Consider the following 11,959-nt stretch of genomic DNA (forward strand, 5'->3'; position numbering starts at 1 on the left):
TTTGGAAATTTTTCAATTACAAATTTAGATCAGTTTCTGCCTCTCCTCAGTAATTTTTAGATTCATAAAGATCTGTTTACATAAAGATTAAATTTATATATTTTCTTTTCTTTTCTTCTTTCTTTCTTTCTTTCTTTCGAGACAGGGTCTCTGTGGCTGGGGCTAGAGTGCAGTGGCGTCATCATAGTTCATTGTAACCTCAAACTCATGGGCTCAAGTGAGCCTCCTGCCTCAGCATCCTGAGTAGCTGGCACTACAGGCATGCACCACCACCCCTGGCTAATTTTTTTATTTCGTGTAGAGACAGGGTCTTGCTTTTTGCTCAGGCTGCTCTCGAACTCCTGGCCTCAAGCAATCCTCCTGCTTCAGCCTCTCAAAGTACTAAGATTACAGGCATGAGCCATCTTGCCCAGCCTATAAAAGTTAAATTTTTAACTGTCCACCTAAGAAAGAGATTTTTTTCCCAAAAAAATTCCAGCAGGGGGCAGCAAACTTAAATATATAGCCCAATCCTTAAAATGCAAGAGAATGCATCCTTCATCTCTAATTTTGTCCACCACCACCACCTCCAACAGTAACAGCTACAGCTACAGGCATTGTGTATGTGTTGTGTATTATTTACCTCATTTAATCCTCACAACAATGTATCACCTAAGACTTATATATTAATATTATCCCATTTCATAAGGGAGGAGATTTAGAGAGCACAAGGAATTTGCCCAAGGATCCAGTCAGGAAACAAAAACGCCAGAATCTAAACTGAGGTCATCACAACTACAAAGCCATTAAACTAATATCTTGCCTGCTTGAATATGAGGTGGTAGCAGGTGAGAGGAAGAAAAATATTTGAATTAAATGAAAACAGAATCTAAAAATAAAATGCCTATTATTATTAATATATATATTTTTTGACCATCCTAAATTGTTTATTAGGTATGAATTTTACAAACATTACTTATATTAGCAGTAATGGTGGAGCTGGAGAGTATTGCACCTTCTCCAAGCTGCATGGCGAGAACCACCAATAGTGTGGTGGAACTTATGGCTCTTTCCAAGGCCACAGTTCTTGAGCACGCATCTCCCTGTGCTTGTGGACCGGTTTGGTGATCCACTGGGTGTCAGGGTTTCTTCTGATAGCTTTATGGAATGGATTAATGATAACCTCAAAAAATTTGTATGTGGAATCTTCACAATCCAGTAAGAATTCAGGACTCTTAGAACCCCCACAGTGTCGTCCAGCTCACTCCTCAGCAACAGACTGAAGGTTTCAAGCAAACTTTATTTGGTTAACACCACGATGGACAGGCTTGCCATAGGTTGCACCCTTAGGAACTGGGCGGTTGTGGCCATCATAGTGCACATCAATCCTATATATGACATAACCTTGCTTGGCGCATTTTATCCAGCTGGGTTTGGGCGGGGGGAGCCCTGTGGAGCGCAGGGAGCTGGCAGTATTGCCAGCAGCGGACCCTCAGAAGAAAGCACATTACATTGGACTGCTTCTTCCTCCATACCTCCTGGACGTACTTGTATGCACCTGTCTTGGCTTACCTGATGGCTGCTGCCAGATGGAAAGGCAATATATATATTTTTAATGGAGACAGGGTCTTATTCTGTTGCCCAGGCTAGAGTGCAGTACCATCATCATAGCTCACTGCAGCCCAGAACTCCTAGGCTTAAGCAATCCTCTTGGCTCAGCTAGTTTTTTTATTTTTTGTAGAGACTGGGTCTCTACATGTTGCTCTGGCTGGTCTCAAACTCCTGGCCTCCTCTTCTCTTTTATATCTACACTCAACTCCTTTGATGATCTCAGCCAATGTCATGGCTTTAGGATGTGTATCTGTAGCCCAGATCTCTCTCCCTTGAAATCTTGACTCATTTCCACCTGTGCACTGTTCATCCCCACCTCCACGTGGAGGTCAACATGTCCACTTAACATAACTGAAAACAAACCCTGATATCATCCTCCTCCCCTCCTGCCCCATTCACAGCCTTTTGCATTAGTTGATGGCAAATCCATCCTCATTCACTCAGGCAAAAACTCTAGAGTAATTCTTGACATCTCTTTCCCTTGCCTGTGGCCTTTAGGAAATTATTTTGGCCCTATTTTCAGAACATAGCCAACTCCAGCCCCTTTTCATCACCTCCTCTGCTACCACTCTGGTCTGAGTCTTCATCATCTTCCAAATGCATTACTACAATGAATATCACCTTAATTAAGATGTCTACCTGATTCTACCTGCACCCTCCTATAATCTATTCTCAATACATCAACCAAAGTGATCTTTCAAAAAATTAATCAGGTCATGCTACTTCTCTTTCTCTACATACATTGGCTCCCCATGTCAGAGTGAAAGCCACAGCACTTGCAGTAGCTTACAAGGAGCTAGAAGATTTGCCTCTTGTTTCCTCTTCAATGTCATCTCTTTACTATTCATCTTTTCCAGCCAGCTGGCCTCCCCACTCTTCCTTCCTGGAGCACAAAAGGCTCACTCTTGCCTGGGGGCCTTGGCTCCAGCTATTGGGTGTTCTGAGACTACTCTTCAGAGTTAACCCCTTCAAATCTTTGAACAATGCCCCTCCACCCCACACCGCCCCCAGCATTCTCATTTGGCTTTACTTTTCCTTTATATTTTTCTATAGCATTCTTTGCTTTCTAACAAATGATATATAATTATTTATTATGTTCATTGTTTGTGTTTCTTTCCTATCCCTCTCTAGAATATACTCCTCATGAGGCAGAGATCAGTCAATTTTGGTCACATATATATTCCTCAAGCACCTAGACACTGTGCTAAATGTATTTGTGGCATGAATGAAAAAGTTGACAAGCTCTAATAATTAAGACTAAAATTTAACAACCAACTAAAATGCTAGTTATTCCAAATTTCAAAATATCCTGCTATGCAATTTTTCAGTGCTCAATGATTTTTTTTGTTTGTTTTTTGTTGTAGACACAGGGTTTTGCTCTGTTGCCCAGGTTGGAGTGCAGTGGCATGACACTGTAGCTTCAAACTCCTGGACTCAAGCAATCCTCCCACTTCAGCCTCCTGGGTAGTTGGGACTGCAGGTGTGGACCACCATGCCTGGCTAATTTTTTTCATTTTTTTGGAGACCGAGTCTTGCTACACTGCCCAGGCTGGTCCTGGACTCCTGGCTTCAAGCAATACTCCCACCTCAGCCTCCAGCTAATAAAGATTTAATGAACAAAGGAATTATGCACTGTAATTTGAAAAGGAGTCTCCACACGTTTGCGCAAGGGCCATTTTGTGTGTGCGAGTTGGAGTGCATGTTGAGTTCTGCCTATTCTGTATCCAAAACCCATTTTTGGTTTCATTTTGCCTTTCCTACTTCAGGAAAAAGCCCTGTATCTTCTATTCTGTAGAAAGTTCACTTTTGTTCCCTCAACATTTCCACAAACTCTATCTCCCAAAGGTGGTTAAAGAATATATGATCTAAGATAACATGATGAAGTTGCAGAGAAACAAAAACACCACCAATAAAGTAAAGGATGCTTCTGAGAAATAAATCTTTGCAGAGATGGTCAGAAAGGTATATTTAATATGAGGCAGTACAAGTTAGTGCTGAAAGGCAGTCACAGGTACCTGGGTTCTAGCTCCTCCTCTCCCACTGTGTGACCTTTTAACTATTTAATTCCTCTGAGCCTTAGCTTCCTCATCTGTAAAATGGGGATAAAAACTCACAGGGCTTGTCCTATGGATGAAATAATGTGAAAAGCCAACTATTCTGCATAGTAAGCAATCAAAAAATGGAAGCTTTTATTACAATGAACCGAAAATTGCTTTTGCACCTACTGGAAGATTATTGTTAGGAACCAAAAGGTCCACTTAAACAGGAATTAAGTAAAGGGGCCAGGAGTGGTGGCTCACGCCTGTAATCCTGGCACTCTGGGAGGCCGAGAGGGGAGGATCGTTTTAGGTCAGGAGATCAGCCTGAGCAAGAGACCCTCCGTCTCTACTAAAAGAAGGAAAAATTAGCCGGACGTGGTGGTGCGCGCCTGTAGTCCCAGCTACTTGGGAAGCCCGGGCGACAAAGCGAGACTCTGTCTCCAAAAAAAAAAAGGAGTTAAGTAAACGGGTAAGAAAAGCAGCCCAACAGGTGAGAATAAAGGTTCAAGGCCCGTTTGTAGTAATTAAGGTCTAGGATATGGGAACCAGGCCTTCTCCCTGGACATCCCGCAGCTGCGAAGGGAGCGGGCGCCCGCCAGCTGGGTGCCAGGCAGCTCCGGGACTCAGCGGGGCAGAACCGGCCGCCGGCGGACTCAGCGCCGGCACCTCCCCGGGCGCCCGGGGCTGGCGGGCGGCTGCAGGCCTGGCCTTGTAGGGAGCTGGGCGGCGGCGACTGGCCGGGCCGGGGAGGGGGGCGGGCGGCAGAGGCGGGCCTCTCTCCCCGGGCGCGGCCGTCGCCCTCCCTCCCCGGCGCTACCCCTCGCTCGGGCTTTGCCCCGCTGACGCCCCGCGCCCACCGGGGACAGCGCAGACGCCTCGCATTCCTTTTCCTCTCAATCGCCGTCTCCATCCCCTTCCCACCCGACCCATTCCCCTGTCCCTGGATGATTCCGCCCCTTCCCACTTCTGGTTCCTTCCGGAGAGTTTGGTTTGAACTTTCGAATCCGCCAATCAGCACCGCGCGCCCCTCCCCTCCCCGCCGGCCCGGCGCTGCCTGGCGTCCGGCCAGAGGCCGCGGGGCCTGCAGGCGGGGCGGCGGCGGCCCGGGCGGGGTCCAGGCCCGCCCTCCCGAGACGTGGCCGGGGACCGGGTATATAGGGCTCCTCCGGGCCCGCTGCTCTCTCACTACTTCTCCCCCGGACTCCTTGGTAGTCTGTTAGTGGGAGGTCCTTGTTGCCGTCCCTTCGCCTCCTTCAGCGCCGTACAGCCCGACAAGTCCCCGTCATGGTGAGTCGGGGACCGGCTGGGGGCGGGGGGGCGTGCGGAGCTGACGGCTGCCCCTGCGGCCGTGCCCGAGACGGTTCCCGACGGCTCCGGGCTCCTCCGGTCAAACTGGCTTCTGGTGGCTGGGCAGAGAAAGCCGAGTTTACCGGGCAGACACCATTTAGGGCTCGAAAATGTGGCGCGGGTTCTGCCCTCGGTGGAAATGGAAAGTCCTCTTGATCCTAGTGAGAGGGCAATCCCGCCAGGGCCCGCTACCGCCCTGCGAAGGTCGAAGAGCCTTCTCATTGACCCCCAAGAACCCGAAACTAAAAGTCGCCGCCCTCGTTTCTCAAGTGACCTCACCTTCCCACTGCCTCACACACTGGAGCCTGGAGGACCTCGTGCGCTCCCGCACGGACGGCGCAAACACTTCCTGGCGCCCCCTCTCCAGCGCCCTGTGACTCGCTGCTGAGTCACCTGTGGCCAAACTGTGGAGACCTACCTTCCAGTTGCGCCAGTCCACCTGAAGGACAGAGGCGGGCTCCTCCTCTGAAGGGAATCATTAACTGTCACTTTGTCTAATCCTGCATCTCTAGTGGGAGGTTTATAGCTGAAACTTTCTACTGAAGGCGAGTTTTAAAAACAAGTCCATAAAAGGATGTTTTCTTTAAAAAACCACAGAGTAAACTAGTACTGACAATGAATTCTTAGGTTCAGTTTTCAGGAAACGTGAAATTATACACAACTTGAGTATTTTCTATATAGCTCCCAGAGGTATTGAAAACAACTTAGAGAACATCTATGGGAGGCCTACCTAAAAGAAACCATGTTTTTAAACAAGTATTCATGTATCAAATGTTTCAAAATAGTATCTTTTTTTTTTTTTTCTCTGAGACAAAGTCTCACTTTGTTGCCGGGGCTAGAGTGAGTGCTGTGGCGTCAGCCTAGCTCACAGCAACCTCAAACTCCTGGGCTCAAGCGATCCTCCTGCCTCAGCCTCCCGAGTAGCTGGGACTACAGGCATGCGCCACCATGCCCGGCTAATTTTTTTTCTATATATTTTTTAGTTGTCTGATTAATTTCTTTCTATTTTTAGTAGAGACGGGGTCTCGCTCTTGCTCAGGCTGGTTTCGAACTCCTGAGCTCAAACAATCCGCCCGCCTTGGCCTCCCAGAGTGCTAGGATTACAGGCGTGAGCCACCGTGCCCGGCCTCAAAATAGTACCTTAAGAAAGAATACAGTGAATGGTTAGTTGACCAGAGACTCTTCTGAGACTACCATAATTATCAAAAATATGTCTGATTATAACAACTTCCTTGTGCTTTTTACCAAGCAAGACCAAAAAGATACTGGTAAAAGTGTGATTCAGAAAGTAGTGGGACCGTTGAAAGGACAGAGAGCAGCAGCAGCAGCAGATCAGTGTAGGTAGACACTGGTCACATTGGTGCTTTTCTGGGAGAGATGGATGAACATTAGACTGAGTGACTCCATCACCGGTGCCTCAGTACATCTCCCAGGTGGCCAGGGGAGAGTGGAGGGCAAGCAGGGGCCACCGACTTTGCCAGCTAAGCTTCAAGAAAACAGTTTAGGTTGATGAGCGATGGAAAAAAAAATTAGGGGCTCAAAAGGTTTCAGGAGAAGAAGCACTTTGTTAGAATGAGTGAATCTTCTCAGATCCTTCATCTCCTTGGCCGTGGGGCCCTCATGAACAGATACCTGGTTCTCTCTAGCCTTTTGGGGCTGTAGAATTTCCAAAGTCCAGTTAAAGGTAAACATGATGGCCTGGCGCGGTAGCTCATGCCTGTAATCCTAGCACTCTGGGAGGCCGAGGCAGGTGGATCCCTCAAGGTCAGGAGTGTTCAAGACCAGCCTGAGCAAGAGCGAGACCCCATCTCTACTAAAAAATAGAAAGAAATGATCTGGCTAACTAAAAAAATATATATATAAAAAAAAAATTAGCTGGGCATGGTGGCACATGCCTGTAGTCCCAGCTACTTGGGAGGCTGAGGCAGAAGGATCGCTTGAGCCCAGGAGTCTGAAGTTGCTGTGATCTAGGCTGACGCCACGGCACTCTAGCCTGGGCAACAGAGCAAGACTCTGTCTCAAAAAAAAAAAAAAAAAAGGTAAACATGATGCAATGGTAGATAGTCATGGGCTCATTAGAACAAACAGCTCCAGCTCTCCCACAGCCCTAGAGCTGGGCAAGTAGACACAGGTAATACTGAGCTTGCTGATGTGGTCAGAAGACCTTGATTGTTTTATGGGAAGTGTAGGCGGAAAGGTGATCATAAGTCAAAGGTTGTGAGTAATTGGGGTTTTTATTATCCTGGGTTATGAAACTAGGCCCTTTGAAAACTTAGCTAGTGTTTTCTTTGACTTGTTTCCTATTAGCAGCTTTTAAAAACTTAAAACCCTACTATTCAGGGAAAATGTAATGGGAGAATTTGGTGTTGATATTTTGAAAGTCCTCCGCCAGTCTCCAAAGTAGCTAATCTGACTTATGACGAAATAAAATGAACACTTTTTGTTTTCCTCTTAAGTCTGGGTACAGATTCTATGTTCATTGCCTTATTTTACTAAGCAGGAATGGGTTTGGGGAACTTCTAAGTGATCATGTGCAGCAAGTACAGGAAAACAAATATTTCCTCATAATTGTTAAAATTTTGAAACCATAGAGTTTTCCACAGTGCCAGATATATATCTACATTTTACTGGGAAATAGCTAATTTCTTAAACTATCAGTAAAGTCTTGGTAATACTTCTATCCTTTGTTAACATGTCCCCCTCTCCCCAAAACTTGTTGGTGGTGAAGGAAAAATGTTCTTCCTAAAGATTAAATTCTTCCACAGGGTTAAAAAGCTGCTTCTGACCACAGTTTTTAAAATACAGCTAACTGCTGCTTATCTAGCATTTTCTCCATGAGTCATATGCCTGTAGTTTGCTGGTTTAAGCTGGTTTTAAAGGGGAGAGGGAGATGCTTTTGTCTTGGAAAGAATAGGATTAAAGAGGGACCAGAATGAGCTCAGTAGTTATACAATCACACAGGGAATGAATCAGAGCTGGAAGGGGGAATTTTGCATCAGTTTAAGAAATCAGTGGGCACATTTCCCAGGAGCTGGGGAAATATATTGCTATAGAGCAGCTTATGTCATTTTAAAATGGTAGAAACCCAGCCTTGAATATCTACTGTGGCTAGAAAGCAAGGTTCTGGCCTTGCCTAATAGTTCATTAACATATCTTTGATTTTCCAAAGCATTTTCTCTGAATTAGGTCTTCAACAAGGATTTTTGCTTGTGAAATATTCTCTGGGCAGGAGTGGCCTGCAAAAAAGTGATTGTCTATCTTGAAGGTTAATTAGTCATTTAGGTGTGAATCATTCCTAAGTGTCTGTCTGATGTGTCATATTCTGACATTTTCCTTTCTTCCTTCCACAGCGTGAGTGCATCTCGATCCACGTTGGCCAGGCTGGTGTCCAGATTGGCAATGCCTGCTGGGAGCTCTACTGCCTGGAACACGGCATCCAGCCTGATGGCCAGATGCCAAGTGACAAGACCATTGGGGGAGGAGATGACTCCTTCAACACTTTCTTCAGTGAGACGGGCGCTGGCAAGCATGTGCCCAGGGCAGTGTTTGTAGACCTGGAACCCACAGTCATTGGTGAGTTGGCCTCAGTAACTCAAGTGAGATGGGACAGGAAGTCTGTCCTGGGGGCTCCATTGATTACACACACACAGTGTCTTCCCCATCCCCTGCCAGAGCAGGCCAGTGCAGGTAACTCAGTGATGGGTGGCTGGTTTATTTTCCTTTTCCAGATGAAGTTCGCACTGGTACCTACCGCCAGCTCTTCCACCCTGAGCAGCTCATCACAGGCAAGGAAGATGCTGCCAATAACTATGCCCGTGGGCACTACACCATTGGCAAGGAGATCATTGACCTCGTCTTGGACCGAATTCGCAAGCTGGTAAACACAGTACTTTATTTAAAGTGGAGTGAGAGTTCTCTCCTATAGTTTTAAGGTAGACCAAACTATAAGGTCCATTCTTTGCAACTAAAATGAGATTTAGGCTGCTCACTAAATTAACTAGACTTCTAAACCAGATGGTCCTGGGTTATGGAAAAACTGTAGGGCAGGGGTAAGTGCTCTTTTGCCTATTTTACTTCAAGCAGAGACATCCCATTTTAGGTCATCTTAGTCTCTCAGTGAGTAAGTGGCTGACTCCTACAGGTAACTAATTGATCAAACTCATTAAAAAAAAATCTGGGCTGGTGCCTTATGTTAATACAGACAGTTCAGAGGACAGGAAGCCGGTGCAACACTGCCTAGAAACAGCCACCCTGGGAACTTCCAACAAAGCTGAAAGTGGAGTCAGGGGAACTTCCTTATGAAGTGTGCTGTTTGGATCATTTTAATTAAGAGCCAGGTGATCAGAGGACTCTTTGCTCCTTAGGCATATGGGCAGCTGGTAAGTAATTAACTAAAAATCAAGTGTGAAGGCCTGGGTAGAGTAACTTGTCAGGAAAATCACATTGTACTAAGCCCAGCCACAACTGGTCTATTCTAAAAAGAATGGTCTTGCATCATTCATGGCTTCATACCTTTCTCAGATGTTTATCATAGTCTTCCCAGCAAAATTGAATTAATGGTTTCTATGCCTGGAAATTAAGCTTCAGCTACAAGCACTGACTTGGAAATCAGGACCTGCCTTTAGGGACAAATAAACCTAGTAGAAGCCATTTAGAGTTCTGGAGTGAAGTTCATTGACTACAAAAACAATTATAAATGTCCTTGGTATTATTACTGTGTCCACAGGTGGCTTAATGGATGTAATTGGTATGTTAGGGTCTGCCTCAGACATTGGTCTCATGTAGTTACTCAGAGTAACCACAGGATAAATGAACTGAGAGGTCCGTGAAGATTGTCCACAAATCTCTGAGCACCTTAGAGAAGTAAGGGTTGTCAACAGAATGCTTTGTCTGCAAGGTCAAAATCATCCTTTCATAGAATAGCAGTTTGCTAGCCAAAATAACCCAGCAACGTGGAAAGCCCCAGTGATCTCAGGTCTTGACCTGAATTGTGGGAGAAAGTCACCTTACGAGAATGAATAGGCTTCCCGGTACCTAATATCATATCCTGGGTGCTTGCTGTGCCAAGCCCTATTCCAAGTACTTATTTAATTCTCAAGAACCTGCAGTAGATTACTATTCTCATTTTATAAATGAGAGAACTGAGATAGAGAAATGAATTTGGTCACAGTCACACAGTGAGGAACTGGTAGAGCCGGATCCAGACCCAGCCTGACTTCAGTACCAGGGTATTGGAACTTGGCTATTCTGTCGTGTTCCAACTTGGAAAGCAGCTGCCAAATCTTTGTAAGACACCCATTGTCCTGGACTGGTGGTCCTGGGCCTGCCCCTTGGTAGCTCTCCAGCTGATAAGAATCTGCCCTCTTCCGCGGCCACGGCAAGGGCAAAACTCGGACCCTGTATCTGTTCCAGACTTGGTGATTCCTCTGCCTGAGGAAATGAAAATACTTTATTTTTAGATAGTCTTTTTAGCAGATTTTTTTCCCCCAAGGAGTTGATTATAAAAAGTTTTTCTGAATCACTTAGCACTGAACAGTTCTTTATGACTGTTTTCTTAGCAAATATTGTTCAGAAGAGTTTTAAAATCTCTATCAGTGTAACCATGGATTCACAGAAATCCATTGCAGCTTTCACCAGATGTGTGTCAACACTAAAAACTCTTCTTTTGCAGGCCGACCAGTGCACAGGTCTTCAGGGCTTCTTGGTTTTCCACAGCTTTGGTGGGGGAACTGGTTCTGGGTTCACCTCTCTGCTGATGGAGCGCCTCTCTGTCGATTATGGCAAGAAGTCCAAGCTGGAATTCTCCATTTACCCAGCCCCCCAGGTTTCCACAGCTGTAGTTGAGCCCTACAACTCCATCCTCACCACCCACACCACCCTAGAGCACTCTGATTGTGCCTTCATGGTAGACAATGAGGCCATCTATGACATCTGTCGTAGAAACCTTGATATTGAGCGCCCAACATATACTAACCTGAACCGCCTTATTAGCCAGATTGTATCCTCCATCACCGCTTCCCTCAGATTTGATGGAGCCCTGAATGTTGATCTGACAGAATTCCAGACCAACCTGGTGCCCTATCCCCGCATCCACTTCCCTCTGGCCACATATGCCCCTGTGATCCCTGCTGAGAAAGCCTACCATGAACAGCTTACTGTAGCAGAGATCACCAATGCTTGCTTTGAGCCAGCCAACCAGATGGTGAAATGTGACCCTCGCCACGGTAAATACATGGCTTGCTGCCTGTTGTACCATGGTGATGTGGTTCCCAAAGATGTCAATGCTGCCATTGCCACCATCAAGACCAAGCGCACCATCCAGTTTGTGGATTGGTGTCCCACTGGCTTCAAGGTTGGCATCAATTACCAGCCTCCCACTGTGGTACCTGGTGGCGACCTGGCCAAGGTACAGAGAGCTGTGTGCATGCTGAGCAACACCACAGCCGTTGCTGAGGCCTGGGCTCGCCTGGACCACAAGTTTGACCTGATGTATGCCAAGCGTGCCTTTGTTCACTGGTACGTGGGTGAGGGGATGGAGGAGGGAGAGTTTTCTGAAGCCCGTGAGGACATGGCTGCCCTTGAGAAGGATTATGAGGAGGTTGGAGCAGATAGTGCTGAGGGAGAAGATGAGGGTGAAGAGTATTAACCTCTGCTATAATTTTACACTCCGTTGTCTTGGGACTGTCTTATTTCTGTTCTGTGAAACTGTCCATTGTGGCCCTAAACTGTCAATAAAAGTGATGTTTTCATTTTAAATGTCAAGCTGGCTTCTCTATCACAGTAAATGTTGACCTACTTGATCAAGACCAGTTGGGGATGTATTTGGCTGGCAGATGAGCCACCTAATCCCAATTTGATCAACATTCAAGCAACTACTGTGTGCCATGTACCGTGCTGACTGGTTTATCTATGTTTCGTTTAAACCTGAGTTGATGAGAGTGATAAAATCATTTAAGTGAGGCAACAGGCTCAGATAGGTCGGG

At 46.2% G+C, this 11,959-nt stretch overlaps 1 protein-coding gene and 1 pseudogene across 1 annotated transcript; one reads left to right on the forward strand and one right to left on the reverse strand.

Annotated features, from left to right (window-relative positions):
• Positions 1 to 960: 960 nt before the first annotated feature.
• On the reverse strand, positions 961 to 4,539 carry LOC105814949 (annotated as a pseudogene).
• Positions 4,540 to 4,734: 195 nt separating this feature from the next.
• Positions 4,735 to 11,732, forward strand: LOC105815409 (tubulin alpha-1C chain). The gene is made up of 4 exons (XM_012650558.1): positions 4,735 to 4,916; positions 8,327 to 8,549; positions 8,705 to 8,853; positions 10,648 to 11,732. Exons 1-4 carry the CDS (start codon positions 4,914 to 4,916, stop codon positions 11,620 to 11,622), a joined length of 1,350 nt encoding a protein of 449 aa, XP_012506012.1. The 5' UTR covers positions 4,735 to 4,913; the 3' UTR covers positions 11,623 to 11,732.
• Positions 11,733 to 11,959: the final 227 nt, after the last annotated feature.

The sequence above is a fragment of the Propithecus coquereli genome, unplaced genomic scaffold, assembly GCF_000956105.1.
Source record: "Propithecus coquereli isolate 6110/MARCELLA unplaced genomic scaffold, Pcoq_1.0 Scaffold111, whole genome shotgun sequence".
In the NCBI taxonomy this organism is placed as follows: Eukaryota; Metazoa; Chordata; class Mammalia; order Primates; family Indriidae; genus Propithecus; species Propithecus coquereli.

Excerpts from the sequence above, each read along its gene's own strand:
- LOC105815409 (XM_012650558.1), top strand. Across the intron at positions 8,550-8,704 it reads CCTGGAACCCACAGTCATTG|ATGAAGTTCGCACTGGTACC; the intron begins GTGAGTTGGCCT and ends TTCCTTTTCCAG. Across the intron at positions 8,854-10,647 it reads TGGACCGAATTCGCAAGCTG|GCCGACCAGTGCACAGGTCT; the intron begins GTAAACACAGTA and ends CTTCTTTTGCAG.